This window comes from Trichechus manatus, unplaced genomic scaffold, assembly GCF_000243295.1.
Source record: "Trichechus manatus latirostris isolate Lorelei unplaced genomic scaffold, TriManLat1.0 scaffold00032, whole genome shotgun sequence".
NCBI lineage: Eukaryota > Metazoa > Chordata > Mammalia > Sirenia > Trichechidae > Trichechus > Trichechus manatus.
In genome coordinates this window covers 19694523-19718013 of record NW_004443968.1, presented here as the reverse complement: position 1 = coordinate 19718013, position 23491 = coordinate 19694523, and the positions used below count along the sequence as shown (strand labels likewise).

General features: G+C 37.3%; 2 protein-coding genes across 4 annotated transcripts in view; one reads left to right on the top strand and one right to left on the bottom strand.

The window, feature by feature from the left end:
• Positions 1-19610, top strand: part of GIN1 (gypsy retrotransposon integrase 1) — a 28250-nt gene extending 8640 nt beyond the window's left edge. The window contains exons 4-7 of one of the 2 annotated variants that reach the window (XM_023730161.1): positions 10979-11170; positions 11262-11438; positions 11886-12171; positions 16875-19610. In XM_023730161.1, coding sequence (XP_023585929.1) covers positions 10979-11170; positions 11262-11438; positions 11886-12171; positions 16875-17149 — 930 coding nt within the window. In that variant the 3' untranslated portion in view covers positions 17150-19610. The remainder of the gene's footprint in view (positions 1-10978; positions 11171-11261; positions 11439-11885; positions 12172-16874) is intronic. The other variant, XM_004375057.3, reaches the window with a different exon arrangement.
• PAM (peptidylglycine alpha-amidating monooxygenase) overlaps positions 13706-23491 on the bottom strand; it is a 358633-nt gene continuing 348847 nt past the window's right edge. For both annotated transcript variants that reach the window (XM_023730155.1, XM_023730160.1), the window contains one exon: positions 13706-14483. In XM_023730155.1, coding sequence (XP_023585923.1) covers positions 14470-14483 — 14 coding nt within the window. In that variant the 3' untranslated portion in view covers positions 13706-14469. The remainder of the gene's footprint in view (positions 14484-23491) is intronic.

The following is a 23491-nucleotide window of genomic DNA, read 5'->3' as shown; positions in this document are numbered from 1 at the left end:
ATAGACATTAATGAGTATAGATGGGCAAATCTGCTGCAAAAGACCTCTGTACAGTGCTAAAAAGCAAAGATGTCACCTTGAGGGCTAAGGTGCACCTGACCCAACCCATGGTATTTTCAGTCACTTCATATGCATGTGAAAACTGGACAATGAATAAGGAAGACTGAGGAAGAATTGATACCTTTGAATTATAGTGTTGGTGAAGAAAATTGACTATACCATAGATTGCCAGAAGAATGAACAAATCTGTCTTGCAAGAAGTACAGCCAGAATGCTCCTTAGAAGCAAGGATGGTGAGACTTAGTCTTGCTTGCTTTGAACGTGTTACAGAGGAACTAGTCCCTGGAGAGGACATCATGTTAGGTAAAGTAGATGGTCAGCGAAAGAGAGGAAGACCCTTAAGGAGGTGGATTTACACAGTGGCTTGCAACAATGGGCTCAAATGTAGCAACAATTGTGAGGATGGCGCAGGACTGAGCAGTGTTTTGTTGTGCATGGGTTGTTAAGAGTATGAACCAACTCGACGCCACCTAACAACAACAAGTATCGTTAAATTGCTACAGATATAGACGTATAACATATACTACAATGGTGGTTGGACTAGAAGCTAGGAAACCAGAATTTTAGTACTTATTGTGCCACTAAATAATTGTAAAATTATCTTCAGTTATCCTCAAATTAAAATGAGGCGACTGGGCCAAACAATCTTTTTCTTTTACTTCTAGTTTAAAAATTCTATGATTGACATGTAAAGAGGGACTTGACTAAATGGAGGAATACATTATGTTGATGAATGAGAATACTTAATATTGAAAGATATTGATTTTTCCCAAATCAAAATTAATTTATATTATTAATGCATTTTAATTCAGCATTAAAAAGGAGGAAGCTTTTTCTTTGCTCCGGTCTTTTTCCAGATTACCCTGAAAGAACAAGCAGGTATGGATATATTCACAAATTCTGAAAAAGAAATGTAATGACTACTAGACTTAAGGCATATTTAAAGTTTTTTATAATTAATAGAGTACTGGTAATAATCAGAGACAGCCAGACTTAATTGGTTCACAGCACCCTTAGTGTCTCAGTTCAAAAGAAATACCTAAAGTTCATTAAGTAGTTAGGTCCTGTGTTGGTCATCCCCAATACCACCCCTAGGTTCAGTGATTTGCTAGGAGTACTCAGCATATTGTTATACTCATGACTAAAATGTATTACAGCAAAAGTATACAAAGCAAAATCAGCAAAGGGAAAAGGTACATAGTGAAAAATCTGGGAAAACGAGATGCAAACTTCCAAGAGTCTCTTCCGGGTGGACTCACACAGGATGTGCTTAATTCCTCTAGCAATCTTTTTTTTTTTAATTGTTGTACTTTAAGTGAAAGTTTATAGTTCAAGTTAGTCTCTCATACAAAAATTTATACATACACTGTTATGTGACCCTAGTTGCTCTCCCTATACTATGACAGCACACTCCTTTCCACCCCGGATTTCCTGCGTCCATTCAACCAACTCCTGACCCTCTCTGCCTCCTCATCTTGCCTCTGGACAGGAGCTGCCTATTCAGTCTCATGTATCTACTTGAGCTAAGAAGCATACTTTTCATGAGTATCATTTTATGTCCCATGGTCCAGTCTAATGTTTGTCTGAAGAGTTGGCCTCAGGAGTGGTTTTAGTTTTAGACTAAAAGAGAGTCTTGGGGCCATGTCTTCTGGGGTCCCTCCAGTCTCAATGAAACCATTAAGTCTGATCTTTTTACTAGAATTTAGGTTCTGCATACCACTTTTCTCCTGCTCTGTCAGGGACTGTCTGTGGTGTTCCCTGTCAGGGCAGTGTTTGTGGTAGACAGGCACCATCTAGTCAGGCTGATGGAGTCTCTGATTTCTGTGGCTCTTTCTGTCTCTTGGGCTAATACTTTCCTTGTGTCTTTGGTGTTATTCATTCTCCTTTGCTCCAGGTGGGTTGGGACCAGTTGATGCATCTTAGATGGCCACTTGCTAGCTTTTAAGAACCCAGATGCCGCTCACCAAAGTGGGATACAGAACATTTTCTTAGTAAACTTTGTTATGCCAGTTGACCTAAATGTCCCCCGAAACCATGGTCCCCAGACATCTACCCCTGCTACTCTATCCCTCAGAGTGTTTGGTTGTATTCAGGAAACTTCTTAGCTTTGGTTTAGCCCAGTTGTGCTGACTTACCCTGTATTGTGTGTTGTCCTTCCCTTCACCTAAGATAATTCTTGTCTACTGTCTAGTTAGTGAATACCCCTCTTCCTCCCTCCCCACCTTCATAACTATCAAAGAATGTTTTCTTCAGTGTTTAAACCTTTTCTTGAGTTCTTATAATACTGGTCTTATACAATATTTGTCCTTCCGCGACTGACTAAATTCACTTAGTATAATGCCTTCCAGATTCTTCCATGTTATGTTTCACAGATTCATCATTGTTCTTTATCATGTGTAGTGTTCCGTTGTGCGAATGTACCATGATTTGTTTATCCGTTCGTCTGTTGATGGACACCTAGGTTGTTTCCATCTTTTTACTATCATGAACAGTGCTGTAATGAACATGGATATGCATATATGTATTCACGTGACAGGTCTTAATTCTTTAGGATATATTCCAAGGAGTGAGATTGCTGGATCATATGGTACTTCTAGTTCTAGCTTTTTAAGGAAGCGCCAAATCGATTTCTGAAGTGGTTGTACCATTTTACGTTCCCGCCAACAGTGTATAAGTGTTCTAGTCTCTCCACAACCTCTTCAGCATTTATTATTTTGAATTTTTTGGATTAAAGCTGGCCTTGTTGGGGTGAGATGGTATCTTATTGTAGTTTTGATTTGCATTTCTCTAATGGCTGATGGTCATGAGCATTTCCTCATGTGTCTCTTAGCCGCCTGAATGTCTTCTTTGGCAAAGTGCCTGTTCATGTCCTTTGCCCATTTTTTAATGGGGTTATTTGTCTTTTTGTTGTTGAGGTTTTGCAGTATCTTGTAGATTTTAGAGATTAGACGCTGATTGGATTTGTCGTAGCCAAAAATCCTTTGTAGGTTGTCTTTTTACTCTTTTGGTGAAATCTTTTGATGAGCATAAGTGTTTGAGTTTTAGGAGCTCCCAGTTATCTAGTTCCTCTTCTGGTGTTTGTGCATTGTCACTTATAGTTTATATTCTGTTTATGCCATGTATTAGGGCTCCTAGTGTTGTCCCTATTTTTTCTTCCATGATCTTTATCGTTTTAGATTTTATATTTAGGTCTTTGATCCATTTTGAGTTAGTTTTTGTGTAGCAATCAGTTTCGACAACGTGTGAAATGTTGTCTACCAGGGAAGTTCATTAGAGACTCAATGCTTAGGGTTTTTCTTGGGAGCTGGTCACGTAGGCACTCTCTGCCTAATGTGCACCAAAATTCCACACTCCCAGAAGGAAAGCAGGTATTCAGCGTAAACCATATTGTTTACCCTTATCCATTAGGGAATGTTGGTAGTGTTATTGTTATTAGGTGCCATCAAGTCAGTAACTCAGCACGCCTATGTACAACCGAACAAAACACTGCCCGGTCTTCTACCATCCTCACAATTGTTGCTGTATTTGAGCCCATTTTTGCAGCCACTGTGTCAGTCTATCTCTTTGAGGGTCTTCCTCTTTTTTGCTGACCCTCTACTTTACCAAGAATGATGTCCTTCTCCAGGGACTGGTCCTTCCTGATAACATGTCCAAAGTACATGAGATAAAGTCTCGCCATCCTTGCTTCCAAGGAGCATTCTGGCTGTACTCCCAAGACAAATTTGTTTGTTCTTCTGGCAGTACATGGCATGTTCAGTATTCTTCACAACACCATAATTTAAAGGCATCAATTCTTCTTTGTTCTTTTTCCTCGTCCAGGAATGTTTGTAACCCTCCAGTGATGGTTAAGGTTGTGTGTCAACTTGGCTGGGCCATAATTCTTGGTGGTTTGGCAGTTATGATGTAGTTTGGTGGTAGTATGATGTTGTGATCACTTCCATGATGAGATTTGGTATAATGTGATCACCTCCGTGATGGGATCTGCTGTAAGTAGCCGATCAGTTGAAAGGGCATTTCCTTGTAGCCCCGAATATGAATGGACATTCTGGTAAGGCTTGGGGGCTTTTACTTGTTCTGGATCCTGCAGCTGGCTCCTGTTCATCTGACCTCCATTTCTTGGGACTTGAGCTGGCGGCTTACTTGTGGTCTTGCCTGCTGATCCATCCTCGCAGCCTGTGAGTAGGAGCCCTGCTCGCTGACCTGCTGGTCTTCGGTTCATTAGCCCCCGTGGCTACGTGAATCAGGAGAAGCCTCTATCCTGATCCACAGACTTGGGACATTCCAGCCTCTGCCACTGCGTGGGCCATTTCCTTGATATAAATCTCTCTCTACATATATTTATATGCTTGGCTGGTTTTGCTTCTCTAGAGAACCCAGCCTAAGATACCTCCTGAAATCTAAATTCCTAGAGACCAGCCCATGGCCAACCTTGTAAGCAGGACTTTCAAAGGATAACAGCCACAGTTCAAATAATAAGTGTTTATGTCCTAATCACTTAGTAGCCATTTAAAAGAATAACCACAGTTGCTTAGTAATGGGATGTGTGTACCTGTTGAACACTGCTCAGCTTGTCAGACCTTGGAATGAGATTGAATACTGCCACCCTCATTTCCTGTTCCACATTGATTTTTACACACTAGTTGCATTTTATCACTGTCTGCCAAAAAACGTGTTCTGCAAAGATATTATATCATCAAAAGGCATGTAACCTGCCTAATGTTGAAACTGAACTACCTCAAGTTAGTAGTTTTTATGGTGTCCAACAGACATTAAAGGGGGCTCCTTGGCACCGAGTTTGGTAACTACAGTTAAAGTGATAAAACTGGCATCACAAATGAGTGAAGTAGGGAAGAATTATTTAATTAATTTAATGAACAACATGGGTAACAATTAGAAATAATATGATTTTAGGATCATATATCACACACCAAAATTATTTTGAGGTCAATCAATGACTTATTTTTATTAATCAAATGTAAAATTAGTGAAAAAAAAAAAAACCTTTTTAAAAAATTTCTAGCAATGCAGATAACATTCTAAGTTTATTAACAGTGGTAAAAATTTATAAAGAAAAACCACCAGTTTTGGCTGCATAAAAATTAGAAACTTATGTGTAGTAAAATAACGAAAACATAAAGGCAGATAACAGGCCAAGGAAAATATTTAAAACAAGTCCATGAGGAAAAGCGCTAATGACTTTATTACAAAAGAGTAAAGCAAATCAAGAAATTTAGTTCATATCGAAAACATAATTCACAAGGGGGAATAAAAAAAATAAATTGGAAAAAATGTTCAAACTCAGTAGTAATCAAAGTAATGCAAATTAAGACACCAGTTTTTGCTTATATAATCAGCAAAAATAGTAATAATAACAAATACACTGCAGGTAGAATGACACAGCCTTACATAAACTGGTGGCATTGCAACGTGGAATCCTTTTGTAAAGCGATTTGTCGGAGATTCATGAAGAGCCTTAAGTATATTTTTGTTTTTTGGTTAGCAATCCTAATTCTAATTTACTCTGAGAAAATTATCCAATGTATAGAAATAATCTTTTATGACAATACTTACAAGAATGCTCTTTACATTTGTGAGAGATGAGAAACAACCTAAACCTTAAAAAAAAGGAAGTGTTTCAGAAAACTATGTCCAGCCACATAATGGAATGTCTTGTAGCCATTAAAAATGATGTTTAAATAAATGGAAAGATATTCCATGTTCATGGATTGGAAGACTTATATTGTTAAGATGTCAATACTACCCAAAGCAATCTAGAGATTCAATGCAATTTCCATCAAAATTCCAACAGCCTTCTTTACAGAGATAGTAATACCAACTCTCAACTTTATATGGAAGGCAAGAGACCTCAAATAGCTAAAACAATGTTGACAGAGAAGAAAGTAGGGGGACTCATACTTCCTGATTTTAAAACATACTGTATAGCTACAGTAATCAAAATAGCCTGGTACCGGTATAACAGTAGACACACAGACCAATGGAATAGAATTGAGAGTCCAGAAATAAACCTACACATCTATGGTCAACTGATTTTTGACAAAGGCACTAAGTCCATTTGATGGGGAAAGAAGAGTCTCTTCAGTAAATAGTGCTGGGAAAATTGGATTTCCACGTGCAGAAAAATGAAATGGGATTCATGCCTCACACTGTACACAAAAACAAATTCAAAATGGATTAAGGAGCTAAATGTGCAAACTAAAACCATAGAATTCTTAGAAGAACAAGCAGGGACAACACTGTCAGGCCTAACTTTCAATAATAGATTAATGTAATAACAAAAGCACAAACAGCAAAAGACAAATAAATGGGACCTCATAAAGATTAAAAACTTTAGTTCATCAAAAGGCTTTACCAAAAAAGTGAAAAGACAAGCTACCAACTGGGAGAATATCTTCAGAAACCATATATGTGACAAGAATCTAATCAGGAAGATATATATAAAGTTTCAACAACTTAACAACAAAAAAGACAACTCAATCATAAAATGGGCAAAGGACTTGAGTAGACATTTCACCAAAGAGGACATTCAGGTAGCCACCAAACACATGACAAGATGCTCAGCATCATTAGCCACCAGAGATTCAAATCAAAACCACAATGATATACCATTTCAGTCCCACTAGGATGGCTAAAAAATAAATGAAAAAACAAAGTAACATATGTTGACAAGGATGCAGGAAAATTGGAACTCTTATCCATTGCTGATGGGAATGCAAAGTGGTAAACATTGTGGAAAACAGTGTGGCAGTGCCTCAAAAAACTAAAACTGGAACTACCATAAAACCTAAAAGAACCAAACCTGTTGCTGTGGAGTCGATTCCGACTCAGTAACCCTATAGGACAGAGTAGAACTGCCCCACAGGGTTTCCAAGGAGCGGCTGGTGGATTTGAATTACTGACTGTTTGGTTAGCAGCCAAGCTCTTAACCACTGTGCCACAAGGGTTCCAGAACTACCATATGGCCTAGCAATTCCACTCCTAGGTGTATACCCAAAAAACTTGAAGGTAGAGACTTGCACACCAATGTTCATTGCAGCACTATTCATAATTGTGAAAACAACCTAAATGCCCATGACCTGATGAATGGATAAGCAAAATGTGGTACACAGACACGGTGGAATACTCCTCAGCCAGTGGGAGAAATGAAGTCTTGATACATGCTACAGTATGGGTGGAGCTTGAAGACATTATGCTGAGCAAAATAAGCCAATCACAAAAGGACAAATATTGTATGACCTCAGTTATATAAAAAGACAAGAAAAGGCAAATGTGTAGAGACCAAAGTTTATCAGTGGTTACCAGGGGCAGTAGGGAGGGGGAAAAGGGGTTAACAGTAATGGAAAAATTGTATTAAGGGTAGGGTTGCACAGCTGATTATTCTAATTGTTAGTAAGTCGTACACTTTAAAGTGTTGAATTGGCAAAAGTTGTGAGATACATTTTCAACAATGACAAAGAATAGCTGCTGAGGCTGCTTATGTACAACCAGAAACGTCCTGGGATTTGGTTCCTTGATTTGGTGGTTTAGGGTCATGGTTTCATGGACATCCCAGTTAATTGGGCTAATAACATATTAACTGCTAATATTCTATCTCCTAGTTCATTGCGTAATGCCTGGGGTCTTAAAAACTAGCAAGCAGCCATCCAAGGCACAACAATTGGTCTCTTCACCTGGAGCAACAGAGGAAGATGGAGAGTTAGGAATAGGAGGATATAGAATGTGTGGCTAATTGCTTCCATGAACTGTTGCCTCCTTTGCCGTGAGAGAAGAACTGGATGATGCCTGGCTAACATTACTCAACATTTGATCAAAGATTCTGTAGAACAATTCTCACCAAAAGTGGGAAATGCAGAAGAGAATTTCAGATTCTCATGGACTCCAGGCTTTCAGGAGCCATGGAGGCTGGATGAACGCCTGAAACTATTGCCCTGAGGTAATCTTTAAACTTTAAACAAAAGTATCCCATGAAGTCTTCTTAAAACTAAGGAATAGTTTAGCGTCGCTAGTAAAAAAGGTATGTCTTGAGCGTTATGCTCATTTAAAAGTGATGAGATTATAGATTTTTTTCTTAATTTTCCAGTTTATATGTGTTATCATTGTGTTACATTTATTATTTTGAGTGATTAAAATATCTGTTACATTTGTGGTACAAATTATAGTGCTCAGCAATATCTAGTTCTAGCCTTCCAGACCTGGATACCGTACTTCTAGCCTTTTGTGTGTCATTTTCAGCTTGAGGCAGTGAAAAGCTCATGCTCAATTCTTCAGTCTCCCAGTCTTAATCTTTCTCTGGATAATTCAGTATTACAGATAAAAAAAAAAGGGAAACCCGTTGCCATTAAGTCAATTCCTACCATAGCAACCCTATGGGACAGAGTAGAACAAAGAGTTTCCAAGGAGCAGTTGGTAGATTCCAGCTGCTGACCTTTAAGTGAGCAGCCAAGCTCTTAACCACTGCACCACTAGGGCTCTGGCAACACTATAAAATGGTGGGACTTGTCTAAGCCAGCATTCCTGAGCCACCTAGTGGAGGACAGTTGCATTGGAGAGACACCCATACCTGAAGCAGGCTTTGCATGAGCAAGAAATAAAACTGTCTTGTTAACTTGCCAAGACTTGGGATTGTTTTATAGCTGCAACATAATTTAGCCTACCCTGACTGACAAAGCAGTGGTCTGCAAATTGGGGTATGTAAGACAATCCAGTGCATCAGTTTGTGGGAATACAATATTACAACTTCTGTTTATATTTCTTTTTTATCTAAAAATAAAAAAGAAATGAAACTTTACTAATAATGTGTACAGGTTGATATTAGCATCTTTAATTAACAAGTCAGATGATCAGCGTCAGCATGGTATGTGAGAGATCCTGAGAGAAAAGTGAGAATCCACAACATGTGGAACTCTACGGTGGTTCCCTCACTGCATCCTTTTGCTTTCAGCTTTCAGTCATTAATTGAATTTATGAATGGTATTATCTAATTTTCACCACACTGCTTACCACAGAATGACCAGGTAGCTAAAGGTTCTTGCAATGAAGCAAGATAATACTAAAAATACAAAAACCCATCAACCACAAGAAAATGATAGAGCTGAGACTTCTGCTTAACTCCTAGTACTAGCTCTTTGTCAGACATGTTAATGAGATGACAACAGATATGAACTAATCAGATCTGATAGTAAATTGGCCACCAGAATTCAAAATTATCAAGAAGACTATTTGAAATATTGACTGACTTCAACTTTTATTAATGAAGAGCCTTACCCTAAGTGCATAGTCTCCAAGATATTAACTAATGACAGTATGATGCCATTATGATTAGCCAGCAACTTTTCCCAGTCATGTTTAAAGCCATATGACACTCAGTCCAGGACTTTAGAAAATTTTACTAAACTTAATAATATTTATAAGCCTCTTTTGTGAAGTTTCTTAACAGAAAACAAAAAGTCACATATGATTGGGGAAACTTGTTCTTTTTGCTGTGATTAAAATGGCTCATATTACACAGAAAGCATAATGGTGACAAAATGTATTCTTTTGTCAGCAAATAATAACATAGAAAGCTGCTGAAGTGTTGAAAATGGTATACAATGTGGGAGGTTTATTATACAATTGGATGAAAATATGTTTCTGATATATCTCAGCTTAGGGTCTTTGCGAAATTGTTTCAATGAAATACACAAGTTTTTGTAAAGCTCTGAAGGAAGGAGAATAAACATTTGCAATGGAAAATTACTTCAACTTAAAAAAAAAAGTCTTATGAAAAACTAATTGTAACCACTGATGGAATGTCTGCTTTAATGGAGTTAAAAAAGAAGACTGATGGGGTAACAATATCAAGATAGCGTCTCACAAATGTATTCACTGCATCATTCCTAGGCAACCTCTTGAACAAAGAAGATGAATTCCTTTCCAAAGGTCAGCCATTTAAAATCATTGATCAGAACCTCAGATTGAAGCTGACCCAAATGATACCTATTCTCTGGGATTGTTTTTAAATTATTTTTTAATTAAAAGGAGGCAGCCTGAATGAGTACGTATATCAGCTAGAAATTATATTAACCTGCAAGGAACAGAGAACTTCGCCCTCCTCAAAATGTAAACTCTCTTAAGAGTTTATTTTGTACTCATGTAAAAGAAGTCTGGGTGGTCCAGGGTTGGAAGGGTAGCTCTCCTTAGGAACCCATGTTGCTAGCTTTCTGTTCCACCATCTTTGAGGTGTCACCTTAAATCTTTTGCTCACAGGACAAGCCAGAGCTCTTTTTCTACATTTTAGGCAGAAAGAAGGGGAAGGGCAATGTGCCAAAAAAAAAAAAAAAAAGCACCAGCTGAGTCTGCCCTATAACTTCCACTTATTTTTTTTTTTTTACCAGAACTGTGTTGTATGACCATGCCTACCTGCAAGCAAGCTTGAAAAATGCAGTTGTATTTTGTTGTTTTTTCCCCATTTACTAGCTTTGCCTTTTTAGTTACTCTGACACTGTTTGTCTGCTTATAATTAAGCAACAAGAAATATAATATTCTTCTTTAAAAAACAGTAAATCTGCCAATGGTTTATCCAGTTAAAAAAATAAGAAGGAGTAAAGTAGGAAAAAAATATTATTTTACACTTACCAGGCTTAATGTTATAAGTTTTCTAAACTCTGACTTCTTTTAGTCCCTGAACATAATAATATAACAACAATAATAATAGCAATTAAGAGTTATAAAGTGCCTCCTGCCTGCCAAGAACTGGTTTTCATGCTTTATAAACATTAACTCATTTAATCCTCAGAAGAGTTGTGAAAAGGGTCAATGAAAAAGGCAAGATTCAGATTCTTTTGAAGCTTTTTTTTTTAACTCAGTGGAAAAACAAAATACAGATTTTTAGAAGTCAGCTTTGTTTTAATATGTTTTTTAGATCAATGTAGAGCTGTATGGATTGTTTGGCACAAAGCAAATTGTAATTTCTCATGCCTCTCAAACTGTTGATCCCACTGAAAGTACACCTAGCACAATCAAAATGTTTCTGTCCAAATACTGTGCTGACCACCCAAACAACTGGGATGATCATCTGTCGGCTGTTTCATTTGCCTTCAATATAATTCACTTGGTATGTGCTTTTTTATAATTCTATACTTTTAAGTTATGACTGCTTATTTCTTGGCTAGATAAATATTTGCTGTTTGTTTTCCTTAAAACAGGAGTCTGCTAAAAATACACCATATTTTCAAATGTTTAATCGAAATCCTTACATGCCTGAGACTTCAGATAGTCTTCATGAAGTGGATGGTGGTAATACAAGTATGTTTTCCAAAATTCTAGATGCCATTAAAGAAGCTGATAAAATAATGGCAAATAAGACAACTTCAGCAGACCAGGTGATTTTATTTAATAGAAAAAAACTGAAGTGATCATTTATTTTTTAAATTTTCAGGATCCATAAACACATTATATACCCTTAAGATAAAATTTTCCTGCCAAATCTACTTGTCTTGATTAAACAGTATGCTTATTAGCTGTCAATCTGAGAGACAACAGTGGGAAAACAATGGATTTTGAAATCAATTAGAGATAGATTCAAATCCCTAGTCTTACTGCTTTCCATTTGTTTGACTTAGACAAATTACTTAACCTGTCTCTACTTCAGTTACTTTATATGTAAAGTAGAGGGAATAATACCAACTTGGAAATATTGTTTTAAGAATTAAATGCCTACCATTTACTAGCATCTCAATAATCTTTTTGTTATAATATTATCTGCGTTCAATAAATTATAGCTCTTTATCATCACTCTGTTCTTTTTTTTTTTTTTCTGGTACTTGTAGATGCAGAACAACAATTTTAATGAAGTAAGTAAAAGCAAGATCATTGTTAAAAAGAAACCAAAGCAGTTGAATCCATTTCATCTAAAAGTGGGTCATGAAGTTTTAAGACAAAGGAAAAATTGGTGGAAGGATGGCCGTTTCCAGTCCGAATGGGTTGGCCCTTGTGTCATAGACTATATTACAGAAAGTGGGTGTGCTATCCTGAGAGACAACACTGGAGCTAGACTTAAAAGACCTATCAAAATGTCTCACCTTAAGCCCTATGTAAGAGAATCCACTGAACAAGGTAAGTATCAATCATTTCTCTACAATTTTACTTTCTCTGAATGAGGAGAGAAGTTAAAATACAAGAAACTTTTTTTTTTTTTTTTTTCCTTTTGGTTGAGTCTTCTTTTCTTACATTTAGAGATTTTGGTATAGTTGTAGATATCCCAGGTAGTCTTTTTTTTTTTTTAGAATGTATGTACTGGAACTGTCAGGCTTGTGAGAGATTTTATTTTGATTTCTAGTGCACTTTCACAGTGTATGTGGGAGATATAGAATCTGTGTCACAGAAGAAAGGATCATGTCTTCTCTGTTTTTGCTTTTATAATGTTCGTTTAGTTACTTTGTACCTCATTTTAGTGGCATTAAAAAAACAGCAACTAAGATATGTAATACCAAAAACATACTCTGTGGAATTCAGTTTGGGAAACTAAAGAAATATGATTAATTTTTAATGTAGCATCATAGTCAGGCCATGGGTGGGGTCAGGTGAGGGTGTGGGGTGGGGTATGCTCAGAATGTTACAAGGTGCTGTTAAGGAGGTGATAGGTCCCCAAATGATGTTAATGTTAGATTCTGCCACTTCAATTTTTGACTTACGGCGACCCCATGTGACAGAGTAGGACTGCCCATAGGGTTTTCTAGGCTGTAACCTTTATGGGAGCAGATCGCCAAGTCTTTCTCCTGCAGAGTTGCTGGGTGGGTTCGAACTGCCAACCTTTCAGTTAGCAGCCGAGCACTTAACCATTATGCCACCAGGTCTCCTTAAAACAGTGTTATACTTTCCCCAAAATGTGACTGATTCGGAACAGTCACGACACCCTGATCTCTCTAATCCTTGCTTTCACTGACTAGAACTAAATAACATTTTTGCCATGGCTTTCAGATTAAGGCCTACTTTATTGGGATTGTTTTATTTTGTCTGTTGTAAAAAGAAAGATAAAGCATCAGTACTATTTGAATATGAGCAACATTTGATGTGGAGGGTCAGCGAAAACGAGGGAAACCCTCAGTGAGATGGATTGACACAGTAGCTTCAACAGTAGACTCAAACATAACAAAGAGCTTGGAGATGGTGTAGGACCAGCCAGCATTATGTTCTGTTACATATACAGTCACCGTGTGTCAGAGCCTACTTGACAGCAACTAACAAGAACATTTGATGGAAAATATAGTATAGTTTAAAATAATATAAACAACTTCAGTTTTTTAACAGGCTTAAGTAAGTAATAACAACAACAGCAACGACAAATAACCTTCACTTACCCTATGCCATTTTTAGGGTATGATGACTTCAGAGGCGGCTCAGTAATAGTGTAACTCTGCTTTTGATCTAGGCCACAATTCTTGTGTTAAAAGCTCTTAGTACCTATTCTTCTGCTTGTGACAGACCCAATTGCTCTAGCCAGAAAACACATCTTCAACAGCTTGTAATTCTTAAAACTCTCAAGTACCTTCATTTTCTTTGTTAGAAGATAAGCTCTTTCATTCCTTGTAACTCTTCTCGGTTCTGAGCTACCTTTTATGGTCTCTCCCATCTGCAAATTAAGTATAAAAAAATATATATTATACAGGTACATGTTCTGTTTTTCAGCATGATTTTTCTCTTAATCTTTGGCAATAGGACTTGCTTCTTTCCAATGTGTTAGCCTTCCTTAATATAAATTTCACGTTTAAAATGTTGCTGTATCATGATGTGTCTCAACATTTTGCAGTTTGCTCTTGCCAAAAACTTTTTTAGAAAGGAGGCCGTACGTTTTGCTTCTCCTGAATATTTCAGAACCCAGTTGGATAGAACAGTTTCTAAACAGAGGCAGTATAATTTTTGCCCCATACTTAAATTTGCTGCAGATGTTTTTTCCAGTAATATAAGGACTTTGGCAGCATTAGTACTGGTGTACACATAAGAAACCTGAGATTAATAGGTGAAACAGTTTTCTTTCTTCTTGTTAACCGAAGGAAGTATGACCAGGCTATCCTAGAATCTGATTTTTGATCACTATTTGGTTCTTTTGTGTGTGTGTATTTCTCTTACTTGCAGAAATTCAAAATAAGTGACATTTTTTTCCTCAGTATCATTTACTTTCCTGAAACTCTTCATCTCAATTTTAAAGAGTCTGTGAGCTGAATTTCAAGCAAACAAAATGTCTTTGAATAATCATCCAATTTGTTATTTGATGTAAATTTGGGTGAGCTCTATCCAAAAGAACTATGAATTTGTCTGTCTGTACTTATTGTCTCTGCTCTTACCAACCTTGAGATTTCGTAGCTGCATTAAAGTCTCATTGTGTAAAGCAGACATGCTTCTGTTGCCAGCTTCTTATCCATTCTTATCTAGAACATAATGCAAAGGGAGCACATTCAGTACTAGGTCTAAAATGTTTTTATTGCTATTTTAAGAAGGCTTGTTTGTCGTTTTGTCTGATTCCATGCCATGCAACTTTTCTGAGTAATTTTTATTAAAATAATGACAACAAGAAATCTTATGACATACCACAGTGTCTCTTAGTGATCATGATGGCCCTCTTTGAATGAGAAAATGATGTTATTGACCCACTGTTCCAGCAGACATAGATTTTGAGTAGTTTTCTTTGTTTCATTTTTTGGGTGGAGAATATTGTGATAGATTTGTTTCTGCCTCACCAAAAAGTTTTAGTCTGATTGTCCTTCACAGTTGAAAGTCCTCAATTGTAGAATAGCTTTTATTATTGTATTAGTTTCCTATTGCTGCCGTACCAAATTGCCACAAATCTGATGGCTTAAAACAACATAGATTTATTATCTTATACTTCCGTAGGTTAGAAGACCAGTACAGGTCCCAGTGACCTAAAATCAAGCATTGGCAGAGCTGTGTTTCTTTCTAGAGGCTCTAGAGGAGAACCAGTTTCCTTGCCTTTTCCAGCTTCTAGAGGCTGCCCACATTGGTTGACACATGGCCCTCTTTCTCCATTTTCAAAGCCAGCAATGGTGGATTGAGTCCTTCACACATTGCATCACTCTTGACTTCCTCTTCTGCCTCCCTTTTGCACATTGAAGGACTTTTGTGATTACAGTGGGCCCACTAGGATAAACCAGAAAGATCTCCCTGTTTTAAGGTCAGCTGATTAGCAACCTTAATTCCATCTGTTACCTTAACTCCCCTTTGCCTTACCTTAGTAACATATTCACAGGTTCCAGGGATTAATTAGTACATGGACATCTTTTGGGGGCCATTATACTGCCTACCACAAGTGTGATCTACATTTTTGAAATAAAGCAAAACTTAGTCCCTATGGTATCAAGCCCATGATCTTGACTTTATTATTAATATAGTTCATGCAAAAACCTTTCTTTTGGCCTCTTGGTTATGTATGTTATTAGTTAGAATTGGTTATCTGTTATAATGATAATGATACAGTATCCAATTTTAGTTATAAGGTTGTCATTTTATCACAGGAAAGGATGTACTAGTATGGCGACACATTCTAATAGTTTTAGGATTATCGGGCCATTTATAGGATTAGTCTAGTTATCTTTCTTCAGAATAAGAAAATTAAGTGTTTTGAAACCTTGTGCTTTTCTTTGTATGTGAAGAAATAAATCAGATCACTCAGACTTTTGAGATACTTTGATTTTAATTTATTTTTCTCCTTTGGGAAATTTAAATGTCTTATTATTAGCTGCTAACCAAAAGGTCAGCAGTTCAAATCCACCAGCTGCCCCTTGGAAACCCTGTGGGGCAGTTCTACTCTGTCCTATAGGGTCACTATGAGTCAGAATCAACTGGACAGCAGCAGGTTTGGTTTTCTGGTTTTTTAATCTAATTTTTTGCCCCTTTAAATTATGTAAGGAAAAGTATGTCAAAACTGCTGATAACATCTTTCTGAAATGTCTTGAAAATAACTCAGTTTTAAAGAAACTAAAAACTTAATTTATTCTGTCTGGTCAAAACAAATGATGCTTTCATCAACAAATGTCATAGTGTAACAATATCCATTAACCTTCATATATAAAGATTCTCCTGCTTAGCCATCAATTTAACATTCATTTTGAACATTTTCTTTCCCTAATGGAGATGATAAATTGCTCAAAATAAAATGCTGGCAAGGATGATTCCTTGTCTGTACTTTGGTAGAGATTTTTTATTTAGACCTAAATTAATTTCCTGATTATTTTGGTATTAAGTCAGACTTAAATGAGCTAAGCTTTGAAGCTACTTCATTACAGCCTCCCTGTTTACACATTCCTATTCATGTGAACCTGATTCTAGGAACTTTTTCTTTGTATTAGTTTATGACTTCATATTGTAACAATTCTGTTTGTTAAAATATCTTCCATGATCCCATTAATTCACCCAGAAATTCTTTACAGAAGCATATTAAGGATATTATCAACAGTTTTCAAAGACAAATATAGTTCTACAATTTTTAAAAATCTGTACCATAATTGTCCCACTTCCTTCCTTGCCCCCACCTACCGAAGACAGGTCAAGGAAGCAGGAAAATCTAGCTGTTTTAAAATCCTTGATCTTTCTTGCATTCAGTATGTAAGAACTGTCAAAATTATATATTGTATTCATTCTTTCACATGTGTATTTATTTAGTAGACAAGAGAACCTCCCAAAAGTTAATCCTGATAGTTAATTTTTATTACTTGGAGTTTTGTTCCTCATGTAACATTGTTCAATTTTAAAATGATGTTTAATTACCATTCTAAAAAGCAAACTTACGATGTTTCTTCTTTCAGACAGTCTTTATCTCTTACAAGGTTCAATAGTAGCAGATCATGACTACATCAGGTTGCCTGAAATTCCAGTTGGAGCATACCAAGCAAATATTCTGGTAGAAGATGCAACTATTGCTGTAGTTGATAATGAATTACTGACATCAACCAAGGACCGTGAACTATTAGAATATAGAAATGCCAAAGTCTCTCCATTGATAGAAGATCATGGTACTCTTGACAAACAGACTTTCAGTCTGTTGGATTCTTCAAACCAAGTCCTTGAGTACTTAAGTTAGTAAATACCAAAATTTATTTAAAATGCTTGTTTACAATGTATAAACCCTTGAATCTTGATATCTCATCTATCAAAAAAGTTGTATAGAAGTGTCTTGACACACTCTTGATAACTAAATCCTGATGTCTATTTTATAACTATTTATCTGAAGTTGTGACCATGTTTGAATGTCAGTGCATATATATGTATACGGGCAGAGGAAGTGTATCATATATAGAATTCACTTCTAAACAGAGAATAGGCAAAGCACACTTGCTTCTTAGGAAGTAAATTAAATTCTTGCTCAAAACTCTCTAATCTTTGTTTGATATCTGTATTGTGTTTTCAGTTTTAATTTTTCTGGAATACTTCCCCCTTGTGTAAATAAATTCTAACTCCCTACAATGGGATTAATAAATATTGAATCAACCATAACAATGAATTAAATGAAACTTCTTTATGTGTCATTGGAGCTTGTAAAAATAATATTGTAGGAAAAAACTCAGGGTTGTCTAATGTGCTCTTACAAGATATTGGTAATTTCACCTTTTAGATAGGCTCAGGGTTAAGGTCTGGAGCTCTATTATTGGTTTGAAACATTTATTCATTTCCATAATATATACTAAAGCCAAAAACACCAACTTCAATTAATAAGAATTTTCTCTGCAATCTTTAAAAAAGAGAAGTAAATAATAATGATAAAATAAGTGACATCAAAGATTTTAAATTATAATTTTTATGACATTTTTAACTTTGTTCAACAAGTATTTCTTGTAAAGCACTGCAAAGAAGCACTGTGGGAAAATAAAAAGATGAGTCAGATATGTACCTGAGTCCTTATAAGGGACTTACAGTCTGATAAGGAGTATAAACCATATAAGACATGTGCAGAGGAGCCCTGGTGGTGCAGTGGTTAAGCACTCAGCTGCTAAATGAAAGGTTGGCCTTTCGAACCCACTAGCCAATCTGTGGGAGAAAGATGTGGCAGTCGGCTTCTGTAAAGATTACAGCCTCCGAAACCCTGTGGAGCAGTTCTTCTCTCTCCTTTAGGGTTGCTATGAGTCGAAATCAACTTGATGGCAGTGGGATTTTTTAAGACATGTACAACACAAATTACAAGTTAAAAAGTGCTAAATTCCATGAGAGAAGTACAGATAATATACTTATAAACCAGCTGCCATTGGGTTGATTCCAACTAATGGCAACCTCTGTGCTTCAGAGTAGAACTGTGCTCTGTAGGGTTTTCAAGGGTGTGACCTTTTGGAAGCAGATCACCAGGCCTGTCTTCTGAGGTACTTTTGAGTTGGTTTGAACCTAGTTACACATTGCTGATAGGTCTGGGGTTTATTTTAGAGGTGACAACAATGCCCAAAAGTTAGATAGTGGTGATGGTTACACACTCTGCGAATATACTGAAGTCCACTGAATTGTGCACTTTAAAGGGTGAATCCTATGTATGTGAATTATATCCCAATAAAGGTGTTATAAAAAGAGTCTAAACCACAGTTAAAACAACAGAACTAGCCACAGAGCCACATCTAATTCCATAAGAGAGGTAAGTACAGTCTTATCATATTCTTGGAAGGAAGATAACCAGAATATTGGTAGATAATTTCAATAACTGGCATACTCATTAACGAGTTTAATATGTCATTTGATTTACTCCATGGATGAAGCAGTATAAAGGTCAGTGTAGAGATACTCAAGCCATATTCTTGCCATGGACCATGTTGAACATTAAAACTTTTTATTTTCCACGTAGGAAACGTTGACTCCAGTCACGTTGTTTTACTCACGATCCCCTCCAGTACTTATTTGTTCCAGCCTGGATGCCTTTTGTACTAGGTCTGTCCATACCTTTGCCTAGAATGTGGTGCTCCTCTTTTTCAAAGTAGAGCTAAGTCACACTCTGTGAAGTCACCTGTGACCTGATGAGGTTTCCATGCTTATTTGTGGCATCTTTTTAGTAAATTCTGTTAATGGTTATTTATGATAAAACTTATTTTTCCTCCCCGATAAATTGTCAATATAAGCTATTCAAACTAAATGCTGGTTTTATAACTGAAATCTCAGGATCCTAACGCAGAGATTTCAAGTACAGATTTTAAGTAAACAAATACAAAACAAAGTACCCACAGATTTTTATGTACACAGACACTTGTCTCTAATGTTTGCAGGGCCTGTCAAGAGTGAAAATAGAGGTCCATGTAACATGTACCTAAATATTTAAAAGTTACAAATCAAGCTAACAAACTTTCTATCTTGGCAGATATACCCTAAGGTTTCTATTTAGGATCCTTGGACTCCTCAGAGCCCTGCACTAGTGAGTGACAGCGCAGGGAGAGCTGGTCTCATCAGACCCCAGCCTGGCCCTTTGTCTCACCATATCCACTCCTGAGGACACCCAACCACAGTCCACCGAGATGCAGGCACTCCAGCTGCCCGTCCCCTCTGGGGGACAGACCAGAGGCCCTGGAAGAATTGGAGTGTGGGTCCAGGTAGGCACATCCCTGGGTCCTGAGTCTCTTCACCCCACCGCAAGGAGTGTAGCTGGATCAGGACAGAGTCCAGCCCTCAAACAAGGGGCCCCTCTTTTAAGGGAGGTTTTCTATAAATATAGTAAAAATTTGACCAAAAAAAAATCTAGAAATGTCTTTGTGATGTTTTGTATGCCACCCCATGGTATTTTTATAAGTACTTGAAAACCCGATATAGAAGTGGAGATGCTGAGCTAAAGGAAAACTATATTTTGAATGAGAATAATTTCTTGGTTTGAAAAATTATTTTTAAATTAAAGTTAATTTTAAATTTCAACTGTAGAATGTTCTTTGTTACTATCTAAAAAAGGAGCAACTCACAAAGATTTATAAAAGAAAACTTCTGTTTTTAGCTATACAATTCATTCATACACTCAGAGATAGATATTAAATGCCTACTATGTTCCATGCACTGTTCTGCCACTAACATACCAATGACAAAACAAAATTGTTTGCCCTCTTAGAGCTCACCTCCCAGTAGAGTGATATAGTAAGGAGCCCTGGTGGTACAGTGGTGAAGTGCTCAGCTGCTAACCAAAAGAGGTCAGCAGTTCAAACCCACCAGCTGCTCTGCGGGAGAAAGATGTGGCAATCTGCTTCTGTAGAGATTAGAGATTACAGACTTGGAAACCCTGTGGAGCAGTTGTACTCTGTCCTTTAGGGTCTCTATGAGTCTGAATCAATCGGCAGCACATAACAGCAGTGATATAGTGATCAGTAGTTCTTATGAATACATTACTTACATCCAATCTTAACATCTCATCGATAGCCTTTTGCACAGATATCCGGTGGGGATCTCTACCCAGAGCCCTGGAAATCTTAAGTATTCCATTCCACTTATTTTTTGACTGCAGAAATCTGTAACAGAATTTTTTTTTTTTTCTCCAAGGGGTCTGAAAAGGATTAGGCCACTTCCAGTTTTGGAGTTTCTAACCATTAAAATAATTTTTTAAAAAAACAAAAACAAAATAAGCATTTAAAGAGCAATTTTTTTCTCACTTTTGTTTCCTACAAATGCATTTATTATTGAGGGGAAAATTCTAGCTTTGTGCAGTGTTACAACTGATATCAAGTAGGCAAAGATCAATTATCAAATGCAAAAAATATCTAAATTGGTAGCTTTCTCTGGGCTTAAACGCAGGCCAGATGCCTGCTTTCTCTAATTCTTCTATGCTCTCCTCACTCCTCCGCCTTACTTCCTCACCCCCATTGATGCCACTTCACTTACGTTGTTGTTGTTGATAGGTGCCGTCAAGTCAGTTCCAATTCATAGCAACCCTATGTACAACAGAACGAAATACTGCCAGGTCCTCACAGTCGTTGCTATGTTTGAGCCCATTGTTGCAGTCACTGTGTCAGTCTATCTTTTTGAGGGTCTTCCTCTTTTTTGCTGACCATCTACTTTACCAAGTACGATGTCCTTCTCCAGGGCCTAGTCCCTCCTGATAACATGTCCAAAGTACATGAGATGAAGTCTTGCCATCCTCGCTTTTAAGGAGCATTCTGGCTGTACCTCTTCCAAGACAGATTTGTTCATTCTTCTAGCAGTCTGTGGTATATTCAGTATTCTTCACCAACACCATAATTCAAATGCATTAGTTCTTCTTCAGTCTTCCTCATTCATTGTCCAGCTTTCACATGCATATGAGGTGATTGAAAATACCATGGCTTGGGTCAGGCACACCTTAGTCCTCAAAGTGATATCTTTGCTTTTTAACATTTTAAAGAGGTCTTTTGCAGCTGATATGCCCAACGCAATACATTGTTTGATTTCTTGACTGCTGCTTCTATGGGTGTTGATTGCGAATCCAAGTAAAATGAAATCCTTGACAACTTCAATATTTTCCCTGTTTATCAAGTTGTTGCTTATTGATGCAGTTGAGAGGATTTTTGTTTTATGTTGAGGTGTAATCTATACTGAAGGCTGTAGTTTTCATCAGTAAGTGCTTCAAGTCCTCTTCTCTTTCAGCAAGCAAGGTTGTGTCATTTGCAAATCATAAGTATGTAACTTATGTAACCACCCACAACCTGTTCAGAAGGTAAGGAGTATTGAGCTTAGGAGACTTATCTGACCAGATCATTGTCCAAACTTTGAAGGGCCTTGTGAGGAGCAGACAGAGAGTCAATTCCGTGACTTGGTGGATGGCTAGAGGAGACCAGATAGCAGGTGACAGCCGCACCCCTCACCCCCACATCCCCATTAAGTCTCTGTTAATTCTGAGAGAATAGGCTCCAGGAGCTGAAGTGGAGATGGCAAGAGAGGCTAAAGGGAGTCTGTCTTCTCTTCATTTCTTCTCCTGCACATATCCCATTGGTGGTGAAGAGAAAATTACTAAATGGAATGGTGTTCTTCCTTTAGTATCATCTTTTCCTGTATCATAAGTATTATGTAACCTATAGCCTCTGGATTTCTGAGAAGTATGTTATTGTGGGTTTTTGCTTTTTTCATTTATAATTCTATTCTTACAGACGTTGTTGTTATGTGCTGTTGAGTCAGTGACCCTGTAGGACTAGAGTAGAGCTGCCCCATAGGGTTTCCAAGGAGCAGCTGGTGGATTTGTACTGCCGACCTTTTGGTTGGCAGCCCAGCTCTTAACCATCGTGCCACCAGGGCTCCAAACATATATTATTCATTTTTCAATTGTATATGATAAATAAACATAGTGATAAGATAATCGTATTGGCAGTTTATGTGATTCATTCATGTTGTTGTTGTTAGGTGCCGTCGAGTCAGTTTCAACTCATAGTGACCCTATGAGAATGAAACACTACCTGGTCCTGCGCCATCCTCAAAATTACTGTTATGCATGAGCCCATTGTTACAGCCACTATGTCAGTCCATCTCATTGAGGGTCTTCCTTGTTTTCGCTGACCCTCTACTTTACCAAGCATGATGTCCTTCTCCAGGGATTGATCCCTCCGGATAACATGTCCAAAGTATGTGAGACGAAGTCTCACCATCCTTGCTTCTAAGGAACATTCTGGTTGCACTTCTTCCAAGACAGATTTGTTCATTCTTTTGGCAGTCCGTGGTATATTCAATATTCTTCACCAAAGCCACAATTCAAAGGCGTCAGTTCTTCTTCGGTCTTCCTTATTCATTCATTGTCCAGCTATCATGTGTATACGAGGCAACTGAAAATACTGTAGCTTGGGTCAGGCACACCTTAGCCTTCCAGGTGACATCTTTGCTTTTTAACACTTTAAAGAGGTCTTTTGCAGCAGATTTGCCCAATGCAATGCGTCTTTTGATTTCTCTACTGCTGTTCCAATGAGTGTTGATTGTGGATCCAAATAAAATGAAATCCTTGACAGCTTCAATCTTTTCTCCATTTATCATGATGTTGCTTACTGATTCAGTTGTGAGGATTTTTGTTTTCTTTATGTTGAGGCGTAATCCATACTAAAGGCTGTAGTCTTTGATCTTCATCAGTAAGTGCTTCAGATCCTCTTCACTTTCAGCAAGCAAGGTTGTGTCATCTGCATAACACGGGTTGTTCATGAGTCTCCCTCCAATCCTGATACCGTATTCTTCTTTGTATAGTCCAGCTTCTCAGATTATTTGCTCAGCATACAGATTGAATAGATGTGGTGAAAGGACACAACCTTGACGCACCTTTCCTCACTTTAAACTACTCAGTATCCACTTGTTCTGTTCGAACAACTGCCTCTTGATCTATGCTTACAGGTTCATCATGAGTACAATTAAGTGTTCTGGAATTCCCATTCTTCATAATGTTATCCATAATTTGTTATGATCCACACAGTTGAATGCCTTTGCATAGTCAATAAAACACAGGTTAAACATCTTTCTGGTATTCTCTGCT